The sequence below is a fragment of the Sinohyriopsis cumingii genome, chromosome 9 (assembly GCF_028554795.1).
Source record: "Sinohyriopsis cumingii isolate HCF-2022 chromosome 9, ASM2855479v2, whole genome shotgun sequence".
Classification (NCBI taxonomy): domain Eukaryota; kingdom Metazoa; phylum Mollusca; class Bivalvia; order Unionida; family Unionidae; genus Sinohyriopsis; species Sinohyriopsis cumingii.
This window is the reverse complement of record NC_142969.1, coordinates 66,000,114-66,023,630: the sequence shown is the minus strand read 5'-3', so window position 1 is coordinate 66,023,630 and position 23,517 is coordinate 66,000,114. Positions and strand designations below refer to the sequence as shown.

General features: G+C 33.9%; 1 protein-coding gene across 1 annotated transcript; it reads left to right on the top strand.

Moving 5' to 3' along the window:
* The first annotated feature begins 27 nt into the window (after positions 1 to 27).
* Positions 28 to 22,634, top strand: LOC149791937 (homeobox protein Dlx6a-like). Its single transcript, XM_089970459.1, has 3 exons — positions 28 to 612; positions 6,816 to 6,991; positions 20,760 to 22,634. Exons 1-3 carry the CDS (start codon positions 285 to 287, stop codon positions 21,195 to 21,197), a joined length of 942 nt encoding a protein of 313 aa, XP_089826585.1. The 5' UTR covers positions 28 to 284; the 3' UTR covers positions 21,198 to 22,634.
* Positions 22,635 to 23,517: the final 883 nt, after the last annotated feature.

The window sequence follows — 23,517 nt, the reverse complement described above, 5'->3', positions numbered from 1 at the left end:
ATATATTCCAAGGCTAACTGTGTTGATTTAAGTGTTGGGTAGTTAGTGAATGTTAAAGTATTTAGCGAGTAACTGATCGCTGGTTCGAACATATTTATCTGTAAATTACACATAATCACACACGAGAGAGGCATCAGCAGTGATTACAACAAGAAACCTGACAAAACTCTATTTACTTTTTCGGACATTTACCATCATTTGGATCCGGGTGATACAAGCAGCCATTGTGTAATACCCACATACTGTAGTGCGGATCTATCGGGTAGAAGAAGTGACTGGTAACAATGCTCAATGTTGGAGGAGGGGTACCGGACGGGTTAGAAAACGAAATGGCTCATCAAAAGTCTGCCTTTATGGAACTTCAGCAGCAGGGTATGGGAATGGGACCGGGTGGTATGCCTGGTCACCCAGCTTACCCTATGAGGACTTCCTACCCCAACCACCACCACGGAACTCAGCACGATCCAACATACTCAAACGCACAGCACGCTCGGCAGCTGAGTTACCCATTCCATGGAATGAATTCTATGCCCCCTGCATCTTACAACCCAGCCCCTGCGCATCATTTTTCCATGGCTCCCTACCACCAGCCTCCATCACCCCCACGAGAAGGTAAGTGGTGCTTAACGTTTTACTACACAATTACCTTTAATAGACATGCTATTAGACGTTGCCATTTCTAATTATCATGAATGTCCCAGTACCTAATTACGCTATTGTAATTTTGTAATAACGGTTTATAATAGCGAATTTTGCTATATTGTTGTATTCTTTGGATAAATAGGCTTTTTATTCGTGCAATCAGAAATGATTCAATTTATCTGTATAATTTCAATGTAGGGGAGCTGTAGATATTTATGTTACGGTTATAAAAAGGTGAAGTCTAAACTTAAACAGGAGTAAGATAATTCTTAGTTATTCAGTCAATTTTCAAATAAGAAACTATTATACAGTAATGAATAGGATAAAGTTTTCAAATAAATATTACTAAGACAAAGCTTTCAAATAAGCAAATATTACTAAGTAAAGGCATGGGATAACATTTGATGTATTACAGCCTCGTGTTTTATCGAATGATGAAATTGATTTACATCTAATTCAAGTAACAAATATTATTTCTTAGGATTTCTTTTGCTCGCTAAAACTATACACGATAGTGATATATCCTTTTTACGTTGTTTAAATAACTAGCAAGGAAAAAATGAAGCTGCTTGATAAAAGCCAAGGATGCAATTCCATGGAATAAATAATTAAAGAAAATAAAACCATTTCATACGCATGTTTAAGTACCTTTAAAATTATTTCACAGAGCTTTTGTAAATATTTACACGGAATGAAATCAATACTTCCCCGTGTCTTTATTGGTATTCCCTAAAATGTTGAATGTTGTCATGAAACAAGAAGATCCTTGAAAACAACATAAGCATTGATAATATAGGAATTTTTCAGGTTATTATTATTATTATTATTATTATTCCTAAACGCAGAGGTGAAATGACTATGATACGGATATTAGTTTATATCTATAATAGTCAAAGTGGATTCATTTTGGAAGTACCACACACAACGAAGCAACAAAAGCCAAAGCAAATAAAATCTGACATTTCATAAATAATGCCAGATTGTATTTTATACAATTGGGGGGGGGGGGGTCTTATCTGATATCAAGCAACAGTCATCTTCGCTGATAGCATCTCTCCAGAAAGTATACAAATCACTTTCCAATAACCGGACGAAATTTAGTCATTCCGTGTATGAAATAATAAGACCACGCAAGGAATGTATAACAAATTGTACATTGCGTATATAAAATTTAGTAAATATGACTGTAGAAAAGTTAATAATAATTTCACTTGAGAGAGTGATTTTACATAATTCATTACAATGCTAGATGAAAATTTACATTTTTCGAAACTCAAAGTTTCTGATGCTGACGATGTTCTTGATGATGATGTAATAATAATAATAATACTAATAATAATACTAATAATAATAATAATAATGATAATAATAATAATATGGATATTCGAAATATATTTATATATTGAGATGGTGTTAATTAACTAATTAATTAATATGCAGTACGATATAGACTGAAATTAAACCAAATGAAGGAAAAAGTACAAGAATAAAAAGTAATAGTGATATTTTTATTTACATAAGTGCACGTTTGTGAACTGTATCCAGTAATCATTAAACAACTTATTATTATCGGCATTTGTCTCTTCCATGTCATTATTCATTTGAGATAATGATATTAACATTATTGCGAAGAAGACGAGTACTTGAACTTGTCATACAGCCTGTATAAAAATCCATAACTACAAACATTGTGTCATAATTTAATATATTGATGAAGTCATTACCGTAACCTCTCATACTGTAAAGAACTCCATATCTCCCGATACGATATTGTAAAATAATATTGGTTACAAGTATTATTTAAAATTGTAAACGAAAGACAAGCACAATTCATTTCGATATTTTTCTGAGGTAAAATTATTCAACATCGATTCTATTGCAGTTGTGCCTTCATTTTAATTTTGCGGTCCACGTTAATGAAATTACGCTTGACATTTTTATTTGTTTATAAGAAATATTTTGTAAATATGAGAATTTAATTTTTTAAGTCCAAATTGCATTAGTTTATTTTCTATTGTTTGAAGATAATCTCAACCACATTTTAGCTGTACTAATTTGTTTAGTGTGTGAAAATGAAATCTAAACAGTGCCTATGTTTCTTAGAAATGTACAAGTCAAGCCATGTTGCTAACAATCAGTAGAAAAGTAAAAGAGCAAATTTTCCTGAAAGAAATAGGGAAAAGGAAATAACTGTTTCCTTCCGAGTATTCCGAAAGGCTCTAAACAATGAAGATATCTCCGATATAAGGGGGCATTGTTTGTCATACCCCATGTTAGTAATGCTTATTTGAACGTATTGTAGCGTAACTCTGTTGTTTTCTATCTGATACGCCAATCTAATCTCGGAAAGGCAATGTCCCTTGTGACTTTAAGTGATCGCACAGCCATCAGTTAAATTAATAAATATTAATTAGTCCCGATAATTAACGGTCACTTACAAAAGAGAAAATGTATCAAGTATCTTGTTTAAGCGAGCGGAGTAAGTTACACTGCTCAAGCAAGTTAATGAGAGAAAGAGAAGTATCTCATACCATTGTGCCATAACGGTGTATGTATTTAATGAGCCGTTTTGTTTAATTTCATATCATAATCATTCTCTAGTACAAGCCAAAATTTGAGAACATTAATTGTTAAAACGCCATAACAGTTTAAAAACGTTTTAAACTGTACTTTTAACAGGAGTAATGGCATTTTGGTGTGGAGTTCCATCGGGACTCATGTTAATTGAAAACTACATTGTGCTGACAGTATTTCTTAATAGTAAAGTGGTAAAATTTAAAATATTCCTACTTACACCCTATTAATATAGATATCCAAATTAATACAGATATTTCAAATATTCGGACTTGCTTCCTATTAATATTAATACAGGTATTTCACATTCTGATTTGCATCCTATTAATATAGATATCCAAATTAATGCAAATATTTCAAATATTTCTTACGCCATTTAACAAAGATTCTAATCATCCTAGATCTTATGTAGTTGTTATTTAAATATCTTTTCTGATAAATAAGAATTAGAAGTAGATATAGGACACACAATTAAAATAGGTGTTTAACAATGCACGAAGCTTTGAATGACAAACAGGATTATTTTTGTTGAGAATTATTGCCATCAATAGTCACTGTCTATTACAAACTTATGATCATACTGGTTAAATAAATGTGAAATAAATAGTATATAAAAATACCTCATATAGCTGAAAGTATAGCATGTTGGATATAAAATACAAACCCCAAAATAATATTAATTTTTTAAGTATAGAAAGAGATTGTAATTATGTCACAGTTCCCGAAAGGTAACATTTAACGGTTAAAGCTTGTAACAAATTTACCAAAGATTTCACACGTGTAGTTATATAATGCTGTCCTGATCGGATGATTTCACCCCACAAATAACGCCATGCCTAGAGGCCCAGCCTTATCGGTGTTGTATCTTCTTTTCTTGTAAAGTCTTGCTACAAAAGAGGACTATAAAATGAGTGTACGTTTTCATGACGGAACACTGCAGAAGAGGAGTGAAAAGTGGGGTAAACTGTTGATTAAAATCGACTTCAAGATTACGGCGACATAAAGATCAATTATAGATAAAAACGCAAAAGCATATCTGTTCTGAAGTTATTTGGAGGGAAGTAAAGATGAATGAAAAGAGGAAGCTTTGTTCCGATACCCCTCTATCTGCGTCAGTGGTATGACTGAACAATTTAAATTGTAGAACATTTTATCTCTTTACAATTTGAAGTCAGCAGGTGCGAAAATGATATTTGTTGCCATATCCTGGGGGAAAAGGCAATTCATTCTGACTTTATATGTATTCACCAAAAGACATATTTATTATATATGCGTATTACACCAGGCTTTTTTTTAAGGTTTAAAGAATCATTTACAAACGTATAATGTCTACTTCGAGTATTACAGCTTGAATATACTTTGGTTAAAGGTGATATAATTTGAATAAACAAATTGGGGCGATTGTGAACTATACAAATTTAGTCAAATTAGTATGTAATTAATTCAGGAGGTATCTGATTGTAGTTTACATTCAGAGTAAATAAATAAAAAATAAAGAAGACGATGGATGACCACATATAATGTGTTCTAAATGTGAGAAAGTGTATGAATGTGGGAAAGTGTATGAATGTGGGAAAATGTATGAATGTGAGAAAGTGTATGAATGTGAGAAAGTGTCGCTGTAGGAGCAAAAAATGCGCAACGGGAAGAAGCTTTAAATTACCTTTTGTGGAACCTTTTTGAAAACTGTTAGGTCTCTCATGGCGCCCTTTTTATTTACCCTGCCTCAGAATATAATTATATTTCCAAGGTGAAAAAAGGAATTGCGAGATGAACAAAACCTTGTAGAATTTGAAGTGAGTTTGACTGTTTACTTTTGAATTCTTGTATTGAACGAAATATTTCATCGTATTATGCGTACACTTTTCAATTCAGAACTACTCTAAATATTTAACAGTTTAAAAGGAAAATAAAAGGAAAATACATGAACAACATACATTAGATTTCGCATGTAATTAGTTTCATATTGAAAACCAGGTACATAAACCATTTCAAAAGTTCTCATTCAGAAAAATAGCGATTTTTTTCTGACATCTGGCATCATAAAGTACACCTTATGCCATTCATAACTCTTAGCTTTCTTATGTCTATTGTTCAACAATCTCAATGTGACTTATATAATATAATCAGATTGTGAAGAAATTGGGTCCGGAAAGTAAAAAAATAAAACGACGATGTTATAATTCAAATAATTCATTTGACATAAAGGGTATGACTTTTACTTTTTTAAAATAGAACTAATCATACAATTTACTATCAATAATTGTACTGTGCTTATTGTCTTTCGCTTCATTACAAATTGTTAATGCATTTTCAAATGAAACAAAATAGAATGTCTAACGCAATGAAAGACAATGAGCTAGCAACACATGGTAAGATTAACCTGCTCACATACACACGGACAAATTGTTAACCTGTTCAACGTGATGTCTGAAAAAATAAATGAACTATTCAATGATTATATTATTTTCTATATTATCTTAGTTTTATTCGTAATTTGAGAATTAAAACAATTAATTCTATCTTTTATAATTCTTACCGGTGTTTATATTTTTCTTGAAATCATACATTTAAATAATTATATTTAAATAGATGCTTAAAGTGCCGTAATGCAAACAACCCTGAAGTGTAAAAGACACCAAGCGTTTTGAAGCCAAAGGATATTTAGTTATTGAGATTTATAAAAATTGGGATGTTAATCAGTTGCGCTGACTTTTTTTTTCCTGCGTACTACCAACAAGGGAAAACAGTCAAGTACCGGATTCATATATTAAATTTTACAACTACTCAGTCATTAAATATTCTACTTGATATTCCCGCTGATGATGATGATGATGATGATAATGATGATGATCATATGATGATGATGATGATGATAATAATAATAATAATAATAATAAGAAGAAGAAGAAGAAGAAGAAGAAGAAGAAGAAGAAGAATCCATCGATTTAGAAAAATTCTTTCTTTGTGAAAGAACCTAATTAATTTTTTTTATATAAGTGGAAAGCAGTACAGAAATTAATAATAATAATAATAATAATAATAATAGTAAAAATAACAATAATAACATATGCATTCTCTTTAAGTTAAAAACTGTTGCTCCGAAACAGCTACAGATTACTCGTGTTATCGCAATATTTCTGATATTGTGTATATATGACATAAAAAACTGTATCCTTGCTTTCCTTGCCAAATAAAGAATGACGTCCGACAAAATAATAGGCTGGATAATGAACATTTAATTTTTAAGTTTAATAAAAGCAGGTGTTTATATTAGCATACTAATTGTACCTTACACTAGAAAATATTAGTTCCATCATGCTACAATGGAACTATGTACTAATTCGCTAAGAATTTCAAAATTAGCTTCCAGTTTTTAAATATATGCTTGTATTTAGACTAATTTATGTCCAATGGCACGGGCACATATCGTTCCATATTTCCTTGATTGTATCAATAATTTTCTCAGTTTATAGTACCAAATTAAAAACGAACATTTTACATTATCATGTTTGAAAAAAAAAACCAGTAAGAATTCTCAAAAAATGGTTAACATTTTGGTTTTATTTTCCTAAAGACTGAATTATATTTACACACAGATAAACCAAACATGGAGGAATTAAGGATGACGAAAGGGAAGAAGATGAGAAAGCCCAGAACGATATATTCTAGTCTCCAGCTCCAACAGCTGAACAGACGGTTCCAGCGGACCCAATACCTCGCCCTTCCTGAGCGGGCGGAACTTGCCGCATCCCTCGGGCTTACACAGACACAGGTCAGTATACATTCCAAACTCCACCCCAAAAATATGGTTAATATAGCAGATGCAGTGTTTAGCGTTTCATGGTTGGCGGTGCTTACCCACATAACTACACACGACCTGCGTGTATGTGGGTGTGTGTGTGCTTGTTATTTTGTGTCTATTGCTGTTTTTATGCCTCTGTGAAAAATAAGATCTTGAAAAATGGTAGATATCATTGCTTTATGTTTGAAAATATTTTCTGATTATGTTTCAAAATCATATTTACTTACCTACAAACACTTGTTTATATATTGTAATTGAAGTTCCTTGACATCTTATTGACGCACCTTGAGTGTTTTATTTTCAAGAAAACGTGAAGGTATTATTGCACGACATTACAACCTTTGATTCATAAATAGAAACCAGTGAAATACTTAACTCCCTGCGGAACTGGCTGTGAGATGGCCTTTTTCAAAGCTGAACCTTTTATAGTGTATATCCTTTATACTTGCAGTTTATCGTTTGAACTCAGAGCATATCATTATTTTAAACGATGCAAGAAAACTTGTCTGCAGATTGGTTGAAGTTGAATTATATTCCGAGTAACTAGATGTGCACAAAATGACAAACAGCAGCCCCAAAACATAGCACCATTAAAATTTTTCAAAGAAATTGTAGAGAACCTATGATAACCAGAACAAGGGTGTTGTTCGCAGTCAAGTATATATCCATGGAAATAATGTAATGAAATAGTATCCAGTAAGACTGTAACAGAAACATATGTGTGAATCATGGACAAAATCTCTTTCCGAAATAGAAACTATCCGAATGTTAAATCTCTTTTCTGATCACATCATAAAGAACTAGAAAATAAGTCTTCCGTTTTGACCCTGGATGCTAGCAAGCAACAACTCCGCGTTTATTAGGTGTCCTGGTTTTATATACCCTTCAAAAATTGACCAATTTATATCGACAAAATCATTTTCTGTTTCTAGCAGATATTTACCATTTTTGATTAGACTAAAGTATTAGTTTTGTCAACAACAAAATTTACCTTGATTATATGCAATTTTCTTCAACGCTCCGGCTTAAAATTTCATAATAAGCCTTGATTAGGTGTTTTAGCTTTTTATAGTTAATTTATGTGACAAGACTAAGCTTTTAGCGGGTACAAACGAGACAACGGATAGAAACTGGACCAGTAACAAAGGCATTGCAACGAACAGCGATTGATTTTTGCAGAAAATTGTATGGTTTAGCAGTAATACCTCACAATTGGGGAAATTGGTCGCTATTTTCCTCAGTTTTATCGATCTGAAAATAAAATAAAACAGTGCATTTTGATCGCATGTATTGTTGTAGGCGTCTATAAAATTATGCCTAATTATTATTGCACCGAGAGGAATATTATTTTGAACTTAAATAGCAGGCAAAATTGGTCTCAAACTGGTGTGTGTTAGATGTATCTTGCAGCGTAGCAACAGTAGCAGTTTGACAGCAAATTGTATTTTTAAAACACTGTGTGAGGAAATGACAACAAAAACATCTAGTTTACCGTACCCGAGTATTCGACTGCGATAACCAGTCTCGTCAATATATTATACTACCATTACCAGTCTTGTCAATAGATTATGATAAGCATTCTTGTTGTTGTTGTTGTTGCAGGGTTTAACGCCATTTTTCAGCACAAGACAGGCTATACATGGCGGCCAGTATCAATGGTGGAGGAAGAACCCGGGAAAACCCCGGAAAGAACCACCGACCCACGAGAAGCTACTGGCAAGCTTTCTCACATACACACATTGGCCGAACCTGAGACTCGAACCCAAGCAGACAGAGGTGAGATGGCAGTGATCGTAACGGTGAGCGCTTTAGACCACTCGGCCACTCGGGACCCCTGATAAGCATTCTTGTAAATTTATTGCTGCAAGCCAACAAGATGGTACAGTTGTGTTACCCCCCCACACATTCTATTTTTTCAGAATATCCTTTTTATAAAAAGGTGAAACAGCTCTTTTTTAATGGCTATACAGTAGTATTCCAATCAATCAGTCAATCAATCAATCAATCAATCAATCAATCAATCAATCAATCAACCAATCAATCAATCAATAATTGCTGATAAGTCATTGTGCATTTTAAATTTTCATAAAGAATTATTTAGATTTAAATTTGTAAAATATAAACTTAACATTTTTTTGTCAGTCAAACAGGACTTTATCATTGTATATATGTATTCGTAAGTATAGAGAAAGAAAGCCCTAACACTATCGGGCTAACAAACCATTAATTCATTATTTTTTTTAAAACCTAAGTCACGCTTACCACCCCGTAAGAAATTCTTTGAAATGTGCCTAGTGACCCTTGTGTATGTTGAGTACAATATTGGCGATAATATCTCCCCCGAATACCGAGATGTCAATCCTGCGATGGCTATAGCCCGCTTAGACCAGCCCAGTACTCCGGATCTGAGTCAGGGTCGGTCGCCAGAAAACGTATCCATTTCACTCTGGCATTTCCGGGTCGCAGCTTCTCGAGGGACATTAGTCGTGGCCTACGTAGGGGTGTGGTATTGGTCACATTAATTCCAATCATGGCAAGCGAGTTGGGATAAGGAAAGTCTTGGGTTTCATTACACACTTAAATGTGTGGGAATAAATATGTTGAACCGACTTCAGGTTATGGAATTAAGCACAATTTTAATAACAGATTCATTTACTGCATGTGGTATAAAATAGTTGAAAAAAGCGTTGCATCTTGCATACATTTTTCCTACTCTTTTCTTGTCATCACTGGTCAATCGAAATCTTGAAACGGGTTTCATGTCCAGCATTAGTCAATATAGCATCAATTATTTATAAGGAATATCTTTTCTCAAAGTAAGACATTTTTCCATTTCAAAGGCAAGTACGATAAAAACACAAGTACGGAACTTGCTACTGTTCAAACCATCCTGAATTTCATATACGACAGATGTCTACTCTCGATAACCTTGTTTAGAAAAACACAAACAAAATGCTAAGACATTTCATCTTCTGACCTTGTTTCAACAATCATTTAAACTACGAGGGGGAAAACAAACATTTCTTTATGTGCAGTCAAAGGCGTGCATTGGCGTCAGAAATGTATAACTGTAAAGGATGAATGTACTCTCCTTGCAGGTATATTCAATTGAATTTAGTTGCATTCTGTCATTCGTCGCGTGTTTAAAATTGCAATGTTTTGGAAGTGACTTTTGGTTGCAGGAGTCTCGGTGGCTCGCGGTTGGTGTCCGGACTCGAATCCTTCCGTCAGAGTGGCGTGTCCTCGAGCAAGGTGTGTTATTACCATTGCATTGGCACTAAACATCTGCTATACCGTAAAATACCAGACAGCAAATAACTGAAACGACGACAGCTCCACCAAGCGTCATCCACTCTAACCACTGAACCACTGACTCCTACTTTCACTGATAACCTATTACGACGCATAAGACGACAGACCGACCGTAATCTACATTCTCCAGTCAGACTGTCTGTATCTTCCTTTCTTGAGGGGTGGGGTGTGTTTATTTTTCCCTTAGAAACGTTTGTATTTTCTCTTTGAGAAAATTTGCCGACCATCTTATCGGGTTTGAAAAATTCAGTCTGAAACATTTTTAATACGTTCACCTCATGAAATTGTGTAGCGGACACATACATCAGTTTGTCCATTTCAGAATGTAGTGTCATATAGACTCTTAGCGTTCCGAAGGCTGACTTTTGAGTGAGTAACTAATGGGATTTCACTTTATTGTAGCACCTGGAACATATAAAATATTGCCATGAAAAACTTATACGACTTCTAAGGGCTCCGTCATCCATGACGTAACAAATTTGGCCTTTGAAACTGTTCAAAACCCAAGTAGAAAAACATGTTATAAAACCTGACCCCAGTTTGATTCATCTTCATGCAGAAATGTTTCCTTGATGTATCATCCAATGACGAGCATGGGATAGTAAGCGTTATATTGTCTTCATTTGGTTTAAGGGTTTTATTAAAATTATCAATTGTGCTAAGAAATAAGTTCAGCCTGACCTACGCCAAATAATGTTGCACTGTAATTATTGCTGAAGCCTTCATCTAATGATCACGTTTGTCTGTTTTTGTTAAATGTTAAAATAGTGAAATAATATCAGCTATGCATGATTATTCTCAATAAATCCATCAAACGAATTCATATATAGAAGAGAAAGTTGTTGTTTGTTGTTTCGGGTTTTACGCCATCTTATTCAACACTTGGTAGGCTATATACATAGCGGCCAGTATATTCGGTGGACGAAGAACCCTGATAAACCCAGGGAAGAACCATCGACAACGAGAAGCTACTGGCAAGCTTTCTCATATACCCACCTTGGCCGGGAAGAGAACAGAAATCTGTCAAATACATATATAGTCAAACCTGTTTGAAGCAGCAGCCATCCATTGGAACTAAGTGTCCTCCTGAGACAACTTGTTCCGTGTGTAGTTTTATTTATAAAATAATTTATTGCTAGGGACTTTAGGAGGCAATTGTTTAATACATTTGCCTTAAGGAAAGTTCGACTGTAGTTTTGCAGTGTCCATTTGCCCACTTCAAAGAAAAAAAGAACACAACATTATATTGGATTATTCCTCATTTCCAGCTGAGAACTCTGAATTTCATGTCTCATGTTTATTTATGGACATTTTTGCTCGAGCCGTATGCAAATAAAGGTTAGTTGTTTATGTTGCCCCTTTGGTTCGCACCAATGTCATATTGGTCATGAAACTAATCTCTATTGCAATGTCCTTATTATTCTCCAGGCACTATGAATTCTTATAAATTGATCTAATTGCTCCCGTAAAGGGAAAGTTCTTCCACCCTGCCGTACAAGAGATAAGCTGTGCACATAAAACCCTTGCTATTACGCCCCTTGAATTCTTTGAGGACTCGGGAGTCACAAACCTTTGCATCTTCGAATATGGCTAGCTCACTTATGTGGAACACTTTGAGCATCATGTCAAAGAAACATAAAACATGTTTATAGACAGGTAAAACAATAAAATTAGAAGAATAATAGAACGATGGCTCCCCTATTGCCCTGCACTGCATGACACAGAACGGTTCACTGATCTTTACCCTAGTTTTGTTCGGCCTGTAAACACCTGCTCGCTTTGCTAACGTTTCCGGTTGCTGAGGTTCAGACTCTAGAGCTTCCGTGCAACGCACTTCTGCCTCAGTGATCATGGTAACTGAACCCGACGAGTAGTAACTTGAGAGGGTTGGGATATTTTAAAGTTGTAGTCAAGTCTGAATCACACCTCTATTTGCGAGCTTAGATGCGTAACCTTTGCAAAGCAAAATGCATGTCTTCCGTACTATCGTAAAAACCCTACTTGCTTTATTTAAATTGCATTTATGGATGACATTTTTGCATTTAATGGCAAACACCGAAATATAGATTCATCGAGGAGAGCAATTTTGATTTATTATATTATTACGTTACCAATCTGCAGGCAAGAAATCATAATTTAAGAAGCAGTATATCAATGATAACAAATATTCAAGACCCCAAAACATACCTATACTTACTCCACGCTTAAGTTTATTTGCACTTGGAAATTTGCCCCAGGGCATAGAGCTGGCTTGGGCAAAGATTTATCCCCATAATTTGTTGCGAATGTTGTTTAAACATGTCCTTGGCGTGAATGACTTGAGAACTATAGCGGTGAGATTGCTCAGTAGATAACGGCAATGTCTCTACATAAAGGAAACATTAACAAAAGACTTTTCAAGGAGAAAGAAAGTGTTTGTTGAAACTGCATCATTAAGCACAATCCTGAATCCATTTAAAACATAAGACATACTTTTAAGGATCTGTTATTAAAAGTCAAAATAACATTCTGTAGGAGATTATGTTGCTCCTGTTTCTGTCTGTCTGTCTTTCATTATGTATATACTTGTATAAGACACTTTTCTACTTTCAGCAGCACCAGTTTAATACATGTATGATCATAAAACGTTCGTTCAGACATATATTTATTTTTCAAAGTAAACTAAATCCAAGAAAATAAATCAAAGATACCATCTTGAACCTTTCTAACTGCCAGAAGTAATCGTGTATGTTAAACCCAACCGAAAACTGGCTTAAAATAATGTCTTTTTCGACCAGTAAATATGATCTCCTAGGTGTGGATGACTATAGCATTATGCAGGATAAGCGATAAAAATTGAATTGAGAGCATACATTTGGTTTCATCACCCCATTGGAATTCATTATGAGAGTCGAAAAACGGTTACAGTTTATAGCTTGGCCCCTCCAATACGAAAGGAGGTATATGAGTATTTCTCTGATAAGATCTTAGACCGTGTACCATGTAAATATGTTTTAAACTCAATAGAAAGGTTAGTCAGAATCACACCCACCATCTAGAAATCACAGTGCGGATGAGGTACATCAAAGAGCCACTACCTATGCAGGCTGAGCTTTTATTTTTCGTAAAGGCGGCCTTCCCATCCTTGTAGATTTTACTGCGATTAATAGGCAATAGTCGACTGATCACAACCTTCAATCAATCTCCTTTTCATGGGACATTTTGCAATATTCGATCACGTTTAGCTAGTTTTTCAAACCATCTCAGCCTGTAAACCGCTTGCGGTGAAACCATCTAGCACAATGTAGGCCCGTCCAACATTTCAAGGCAACATATTTCGTAGCTGGTTGAAAAAGGCGCCACTGTGGCTGGCAAAATTTCGCGTGCAGATTGTAAGCATTGCAACAAAACCTTTTTCTTTTTTCTTTTTGGCTTCAGAATTAATGAAAAATCGCGCGAACTGCCACGGTAATTGTATTCAGAAAAACATATGGGAGTGGCGATTTGACTAATGATCGTCTGCATGATCTGTTCTGAACGGCCTAACTTTCGCCCCGCGTCACACTGGCTAGTAGTTTGCCAGCTGGACACCAGAAAATTCTTGACCGATGGTCAGTTACAAACCTGGCATTTTTTCCTCGTCACCAAAATCAATGGTCTCGGTTTGTCAATGTAGCCAAATTCAATTCACATTAAAGTCGCCAGGTTTAATCTGAGTAATAAAATTTGCTTACGACCAGTTGAACAATTTGACCATAATTTATCGATATGATGGGGGATTTATTGGATCGGTTTACATCCCCAATTGGATGACGGCGGTAGACCCGGGCTCTCAATACGGTTAGCTGATACTTGTATGTTGGAATATATAAATAGTGTATTCACATTATATAATTGCTCAGATTAAAAGGTTGATTGCTGGGTAAATATTAGTATTATTGTTAGATTGAACGAGGATTTGAACAAAATTACAGGTTTCCTCTAGAATCATGTCCTCACCCAATCATTTCACTGTACACGTAACTGTAATTCCAACGTTAAGTAAGGCAATCTGCAATTTACAACAATATGGCCAGGTGTGTAAATTGTCGGTTTATCTGTCAGATATTTGATATCAATAAATATATAGCACGCCAAATTATTGCGAGAACGATAGTCTTGAAGGACACAGCTGAGGAGTGTAAGAGTTTTTCTTGTTGTTTTTTTTTTCCTCCTAAAGAATACATGTCTTCCATACTTAACATTGTAGAGCAATAGCCTTTCTAATAAAAAGATAACATACGTTTACGAGTTATTATATCATGGAGTTCGAGTTTAAGACAAAAGGTGGTCATGCACAGCCATGTTCGTATACTTCCTAATAACTGGTTCGCCTTCGTGCCGTTAGAATTTACGTTTAGGTATTGATGTAAATTTTACGAGAATTATGTTTGTCAAAGGTAGGTTACTCAGAATACGTACGAATTACCAATGTTCCAATAAACTAATTGACAAATACATTTTTACTACAACTACAACAACTATTATTATTATTACTATTATTATTTTTTTGTGTCGAAAATCAAGTGCTAATACAAGCTTCGTCAATGTGTAAAAGTACTATGTGATGAAATAAAACGTACAAAAATTTGCATGGTACATGCAGATTTTAACTTAGCAAGTATACTGTGTATCATAGCCTTGAAATGTAAAAGAGGTATGTGGAATAAGCACCAAGAAGTTTCATATTTTTCATATCTGTCTAAATGATAACGCATGGTACCCAATCACGAAAGGTTCCGGAGTTTCTGTCTTTAATGTGAAACCAAAGTGCTAATTAAATTACGATAAAACAAACGTCTTGTCAATATTTATAGGCGGTGCTGTCGTAAGGCATGAAATAGCACGACAATCAACGGATAAGCAATATCCGTTTAATAGTTTTTGGGGATTTATTGAATTAAACAACACTGAACGCCGCCATTTAGCGCCCATTGGCCTAGTGATTTCTCTGAGGTTCGCGTATCGATCCTGTGGTGAATAAATTTGTTCATTGTTGATGATTGGGCAAATGTTTTTACTTAGGAGGAAAACACATCGTGTTGATAAACTACTTGAAATACACATAGTTGTTAATGAACCATATTATATTAGCAGTGCCCTGTGTACTTATTTATTTATTTATTTATCTATTTATTTATTTTATTAAGCACTCTTTCAAGCACTCAATCTATCATCCGCCCATCCATCTTTCTTAAAAACAAAACAATTAAAACCTGTATTTATTCGTCGTTTTCAACAAAACAAATAAGACAGAAAATGATAGGAATATGGCAACAGAAAGACTTCTATCGCCATCACTGTTACTATTTCTAATATTAGTAACGTATCTACTACTTGAACAACAACAGTATCAGCAATAACAACAATAATAACAATATTGTATATTATTATAAATATTATTACAAAAAAATTCACTGATAAATTAAAGCTTAAAATGTATCAACCCAACTGATAAAAATTTTTAAATAAAAATGTCAGAGTGTCATAATTATAAAATACTTGTGTATTTGTCAGAGTATCTAGTCATCTGTTTCGTAGTAAATGTATATCTGGAGTGCGTTATAGCACTGCCCCTCATTTCCGGAATACAATTGACTTGGCTGACTATCCTTTCTCTAATCAACAAGCATAAAACCCCTAAACTTAAAACTATATTCGGATACATAATACAATAAGCGAATTGACACAGATGTATGTCGCCTTTTCTGGATAAATCTTTCACAATTTAAAAAAAAATGAGTCACCCTTCTTTTATGAGCACACACTGAAGTCAGTGTTTGGCTACTGGGGTTTTACATTTTGGTGTACCGATATGAAGATTCAAAGTAAATATTTGCTAAAAGCTTTTGAAGATTTCATTTAAAATATTTAGCTTCCAAACATTGTTTGAGTTTTAACAAATTTGAACAGGGAATTCGTATGGACCTCAATTGTAAAAGGGCTACATTGTATGTTTGTATGAATAAAGCATAAAAAAGAATCAAAGATAACAGATAACCATTTTCAGAAAAGTCTTATTTCAAAGATATATCACGCCTCTTGCACCGATGCATCTTTATATATTTAATGTCATTTCTATTTTGAATGAAATATAAATAAAATCGATTTTCATGCAAGTGTCAGTACAATCTGAGGGTAAGATGGTGAACATTATTTATTTTTTATTTTTCTGGTCGATTTCCCGCAAGATTCACAATCCACCTACTCTTTAAAAACTCTTTTTTGAAAATCTTATTTGTATTACATTTTTTAAAATATTTATTTATTTATTTATTTTTTTTATTTATTTATATGACATAAGAATGTTATCAGGTAATTATTTCGCAAATTTGAAATATGCGTTACAAGATTTAACACTTTTTTCATTGATATATTGACCTAATTGTTAATGCATGTAAGTAATTAGAATATGTTACCAATCAAATAATGCTATACTGCATTAATTACACCTCAAGACAATCATCACACCATTTCTGCTACTACATGATCATGACCATCATCTTTTTTCTTCCAAAGAAGAAAATAAACTTTGCGACAAAAATGACATTTATTGCTGCCACACTGACTGTGAACGAATAACTTTAAATTTTTGTCAATTTGTCTGTTCCAACGAACAGTAGGTTTTGTACCCAATTCATTTTCCATTACAACAGTAATTTGCAGCAGAATAAAAGAAAATATCTAAGGCTTCAGACTGATTGATATTTCTCTCTCAGCCCCATTTGAGAGTTAATTGTTGGAGAAAAATTTAATTTAGTAGAGCTGTCACCTTTATCCTTTGCATCTGCAGCAAACACAGATCTATCAGCGTGAGGAAAATCAAGCCTACACGTCCCAGCCCCCTATTTTGCATGTTCACCACACTGAAAATGTCGCTCGGTTAGATGGGAGGGGTTCCTTTAGAATTTTTAAGAGTGTTTCAAATTTTAATTAACGAAGAGGTTTTGCCACGCGTTTCTTCTCCAAATAAACGTTTCAAGAGCTTTCAACTACTCTATCAACTCACTAATGCTTTTTGCCGTCGTGAACTACGGAACATAATAGACTTTGTAATTAAATTTGATAAGTGAAATTAAATTCATCTTGAGATTTGCTTTCTATTCAGTGAAATACTAAATGGCTTACACTAATATGAAATATACGTATTAAAGATCCACAATTTCTAATGACGATGATCTTGCACAAAATGCAATCTTTAATCCATATAAAAATATTCCGTTGGAAAATTATGAGACATATTAAAAACAATTATGTATTTTATTATTTTAATTTTAAATTGAAGGCTGAGAAGATAATGGGATGTAAATTCTACATTCGCACATGAAACATTGTATCTTAGAATAGTCTTTGTTTGAGTTACCAAATTGTTTGCAGGGATATGTATCAAATCACTTTCATGTACCTCCGGATTTCTGACTATTTCAGAGATCTGGCACAGAGTTTTAAATGATGTAGGAAATCATTAATTACCTGAAACCTGATATCTCAGTCAACAAATCTTAATAAGTATACGAACGAGAACACCGTTTCTTCTCAAATGTTATATTTTCGTCTCCACGTGTCGCTTTTTTAAAGCAATATTTCTTTCTTAGTTCAAGCTTAAAGAAAATCATATTTGCTTGTTTGTTTTTCCTTGCATTGAAAATTGAGAAAAACTCTTCCCTAGATAAACGACATATTACACAGGTTGTGTGTTTTTACTTACATATTCCACACGTTATCAGTGTAGGTTACATACAATTTAAAAAATGTGTTCATTAACTGTTAATAGTGCGGTATCTTAAGATGGTACGGTACGAAACTTTCTTGCAAGCAGAATCCAAAGGATATGCTGATTGACTTGAATTCTTTTTTTAAACATTGTTACCTTTTGCTTATCAGTTTGTTACATTGCTTGAATCTCAGTGCTTTCTAATTCACTAAATGGTATTGGAGATACTATCATCTGCTTATGGAAACGAAACAAAAGATTTTACCTATTGCTATACCGTCTGTGGTTTTTACAATAGGGTGTGATCCCAAATCACGGATGATTACATAGGCATTTGAAAACAGTAACAACATATAAATTTGTCTGGTGTTGAGTAAACAGACATCCAGTCTGTTGCTCTTTTCTTCTCCAATTTTCTCACGGCAAGCTAGTCCGAAGAAAGTGTCAAAATTCACTTTATTCTCCAGACCTTGGGACCCACACCTTCGTACAAGACTAGGGTGAAAATTATCGATCAGAACTTTGTAGCTGTGTTGTGTGGGCCTGCCAGGACAAAACAGCTTTGTCCTGTTGTACAGTCCTACACGATGCTCAACTGAAATACCCATGTCACGTCTATTCATAATATCGCTTCATACTGTTTGTAGTGTGATGACATTTTTGAAGGGGCATCAAGATTTTAACTGGATTAAAATAAATCGAAATCATCTGAGTAAAATCTTAAAAATGCAGAAAACGCCGATAAAATGCATTTTGTGTTCACATAAAATGTCACTAGTGATTGTTATTGTCTACATATATAAGCAGCTTTCACCATAATGTAACTATTTGTCAATTGTAAGAGGACAAAATTCATATAAGATCGCAATGATAAAGGTGTAAAAGAGAAATTCAGTTGAATACCTTTCCTATTGACATCTGCAACTCGGTTCAGTTAAAAAAATTCATTAATGTATAGCCGATCATGTGATACAAATGGTCTTAATCCAAAAACAACATCAACAACACCTAACAAACATAACGTATTATCCCTATCAACCCTTTCAAATACAATCTCGACTTTTAAATCTGTTTAATATATTCAAAGCAACATTGGTTGTAACGTGCCAATGCGTATCCAGACAAGGGACGTAAAACATAATATCATAATATAATCACTGTGAAAAAAATGTTCATGTAAATTGAGATTGTGGTAGCAATGTTTCATAAGCTAGCACCGTTGAAAAGAGTGGGCGACGATATAATTTGTTCACTGTACAACTAAAGTAGAAAATCATTCAGGCAAAATGAGGGCATGAACTTGATCTAGAAGGGTCACTTGGCAAGTTGCTCTGATAGCTCTTGATCGTCCTGAAATTTGTGCCTATGTCAAAACTACACACCATTTAGCGAAGCTAATGTTTTATGATGTATAGAGGATCCTGGACGTTTATTGTAAAAAAAAAATCAATATTTCCTTTGATTGCAGTTTTGCTAATATTTAACGTTTGACTGATTAGGAAAATCTCAATACTTTCATTCTCCTAAGTGACTAAAGGTTTTAGTTTTGCGTTATTTTAAAGGCTCTTTTAAATTATTTTTGGCTTTGTCGTGTCAAGGGAATGAGAACTAAGTACCTCCAAAAGGGTACACCCAATCCACGACCATTGCTAATGAGGATCACTACTTATTAATGCATGGCACACATTTATACTGTATCTGAGGTTTCCGTACATTCCACATGGTACCTGCATATCACAATTTTGTTTTCCTCTATAAAAATATCATTTCCGTTTTACAGCACCTTTTGTCACCCTTTCATATATTTTTCATCGGTAGTCTTCGTGAACCTATACACAGAGTGCGTGAAGTACTTATAATAATAATAATAATAATGATACTACTACTACTACTACTAATAATAATAATGATACTACTACTACTATTACTACTAATACTACTGCTAATAATAATAATGATAATGATACTACTACTACTACTAATAATAATGATAATGATAATGATACTACTACTACTATTATTACTACTACTACTACTACTACTAATAATAATAATAATACTAATACTAATAATAATAATAATGAAAATGATATTACTACTACTATTAATACTACTACTAATACTACTACTACTACTACTACTACTAATACTAATAATGATAATGAAAATGATACTACTACTACTAATAATAATAATAATGATAATGATACTACTACTACTAATAATAATAATAATAATGATAATGATACTACTACTACTACTATTACTACTACTACTACTAATAATAATAATAATAATGATAATGATGCTACTACTACTATTACTACTACTACTACTACTACTACTAATAATAATAATAATGATAATGATACTACTACTACTATTACTACTACTACTAATAATAATAATAACAATGATAATGATACTACTACTACTATTACTACTACTACTAATAATAATAATAATGATAATGATACTACTACTACTATTATTACTACTACTACTACTAATAATAATAATAATGATACTACTACTACTAATGATAATAATAATATTGATCCTACTACTACTACTACTAATAATAATAATAATAATAACCCAGACACTAAATTGAAATTACTTATGAATCCTTACCATCAGAATTTCTATCATCGTCTTGGCAGGATACTCAATCAATTAACTCTTTCATTATAGGTGAAGATTTGGTTCCAGAACCGCCGTTCTAAGTACAAGAAAATCATGAAACAAACTGGTGCACCAGGTCAGACCCCATCTCCCAACCAGCAGTCCCAGGGACAGACGTCTGGGACTCCCCAGTCTCAGCAGCAACCGACGCCTCAGGCGACTCCACCAGCCTCACATTCTGCACAGTCCCAAACACCCATCAACAGCAGCCAACAACAGTCCAGTAACAACCATCAATCCAACATGATGCTTCCACCACCCTCGTCCTCCGTCAGCCCTCAGCCTGAGATGAAATGGTCAGATATGAATAGCGTTAACAATGTGGTTTCCAACCCTAATTCCTATATGTCCATGTCCTCGATGTCTCCAATGTCTTCAATGGCACACCACCCGTACGCCTCATGGTATTCCCAGCCTCACATGAATCAACAGTCTCTGCTGACGTAAGGAGTAGTGACACTTAAAACTGGTGAACTTTTTTTCAAATTTGTTGACGATTTATGTATGTTATTTAATGTTCTCAGCGTTGACGGTGACCGCAATGCGCTGCCAAACTGCATTACTTTATGGATATAAGTGATGCACAGAAGAGGCGGAATTCTTCAGACGAAGACATCAGTGTCTCGGTCCATGAAAATGCTCAAGATTTGAGTTCATGGGCAAGCATGGGTTCATTTTGACGGTTGGCTCTTGGTGGATTCTGTTCGAGTTAGATATAATTTCATGCAAAACCCATGTAAACCCATTACGACGGCGTTGCTTGAAATATGCGTAAGACTGCATCGGAGGTCTATATTCTCAGGGGAACTTTGGATTATACATGGAGACGCCATTTCTTGGAGCAGAGTTTCACTGCTTAATCTTATAAGACCAACGTCAGTAATTTTGCCAAAACGCACCTTTTACTTGAAAAAAAAACTGAGTGCTCATCGATAATGCTTTTAATCGTACATGTTACGAAAATATTCCAGAAGTTAGATTTTCGAAGGACGCGAGGAAAATAAATCGTACCCTTTGTACTGGACAGTTCCAGACTGCAGGTCCCTGCGACGAGCAAGTTATTTCGGTTTGGGCTGAGATATATTCAGTGTACCGCCGTGAAATTCGTACTTGTTCGGGGCACTATTTTGTGAAATGGACACATGGTAATCGCCAAATTTATTCGATTCATTCTTTTGTGTATTAGTAACTGATTTTATTATTATTTTGTACAATTTGTTGTTAACAGGTGATAAATACAGCCATTCAATGCCTCTCATCATGTTAATGTTTTCTTTGGTCTAACCAATTCAACGTAGTCCCACTTGGCTGGGCTGCATGATGGACAAAATAAAACAACGGTGAAAGCGTCTAAGCCAAACTTTTGGAACCCAGTCAAATGCCCGTGAAGCTTCAACCTTTACCTATCCATGTTGGAATCATAGACTTAAAACATTGTGTTTTTTCATTTAGATAATTGCTATGAGTTATGTTATTTTAAAAGACTTTGATATTGAAGATATGTATTTCTATCTGTAAGATTTTGTTTCGCGGTAATACAAACTGAATTCAGTGTAGATTGTCAACATGTATTGTTAAGGAACACTGAATTCTATGTTTAGTACTTATCATTTCATTTTTATAATTCGTATATATTTCGCATGTCTGATCATATAATTCTATCACTTGGTCTCATTATTTATTTTTGTTTTAATAAATGTTGTCATTACTTTAAATTAGCACCAATTGATATTAAAGAATTTAACATTTTCATTCGACTTAATTAATACTGTTCTTTTTAGCTGTGAACAAATAAAGATCGTTTACATTCTAATCTTTAATTTTGCGGTACAACTGCATTTTGTATATCTAGATATCAGAAAAATAAATGCAAATCTATGAAAACTCTTTATATTTTATTTTACTGCAACACACGCACACACACACAGACACACAGACACACACACACACAGAGGGCCACATTTCGCTATTACACTGCAAGTGGTGATCCTAGTTGTTGTAATTACTTTTTTCTTCATGTAATCTCTTTTTCGAAATTCAGAATTAAGATTTTCACGTGTAGTATAATTTTCTCTTTAGTTGATTCTGTCCTGAGACACACATTTTGTAGTCAAAAACCATTTGTCGCTCACTAGAGTTGAAAACTACAAGAGTCCACTAGTTTTTACAAATATAGTTTATAGTTTATATATTATATAACTCATCATATACATCATAAAGGAAAACCTATGATTGTCTCAGTCCCTTTTCATTTGTTTGCAATCAGATGACAGACTACTTTATTCTTTCACTCGCTTTTGTTTCATATTTATCAGAATGTTCATTTAAAAAAAATAGTGTTGCAAAGCTAATCTGGTCCTAGTGAAAGCGATTGTATCTTCAGTATCGTGACGCTCTTTAAATTTATATATTTATTTATATCGTAAATTGTTTCTATTTCTTAAGCGTTAACATCATCAACAAACACAATAACAAATGTAATTAAAGCTGATTTTGGAATAAGAAACACATATATAAAGAACCGAGATTTTAGTTTCTGATGGATCGAAGTGACCTGGGACAAATGGCAAAAAAAAATATGCACATTTCACATAATTATTTTAATATGTGATATCAACTGCTGGAATTTAGTTGGCGTAATTGTGCGTGCGTATGTGTATGTGTATGGGTATGTGTATGCATATGTGAATCATCGGTTATTTTTATATAAATGTAAAACAATATGTCAATGTCATTACACTACGACGACTCATCTAAGACAGAACGA

Bases quoted from the DNA above. Each gene is read 5' to 3' on its own strand.
- LOC149791937 (XM_089970459.1), top strand. From the start codon at position 285: ATGCTCAATGTTGGAGGAGGGGTACCGGACGGGTTAGAAAACGAAATG. The intron at 613-6,815 runs GTAAGTGGTGCT...ATTTACACACAG, and splicing joins TCCATCACCCCCACGAGAAG to ATAAACCAAACATGGAGGAA. The intron at 6,992-20,759 runs GTCAGTATACAT...CTTTCATTATAG, and splicing joins TCGGGCTTACACAGACACAG to GTGAAGATTTGGTTCCAGAA.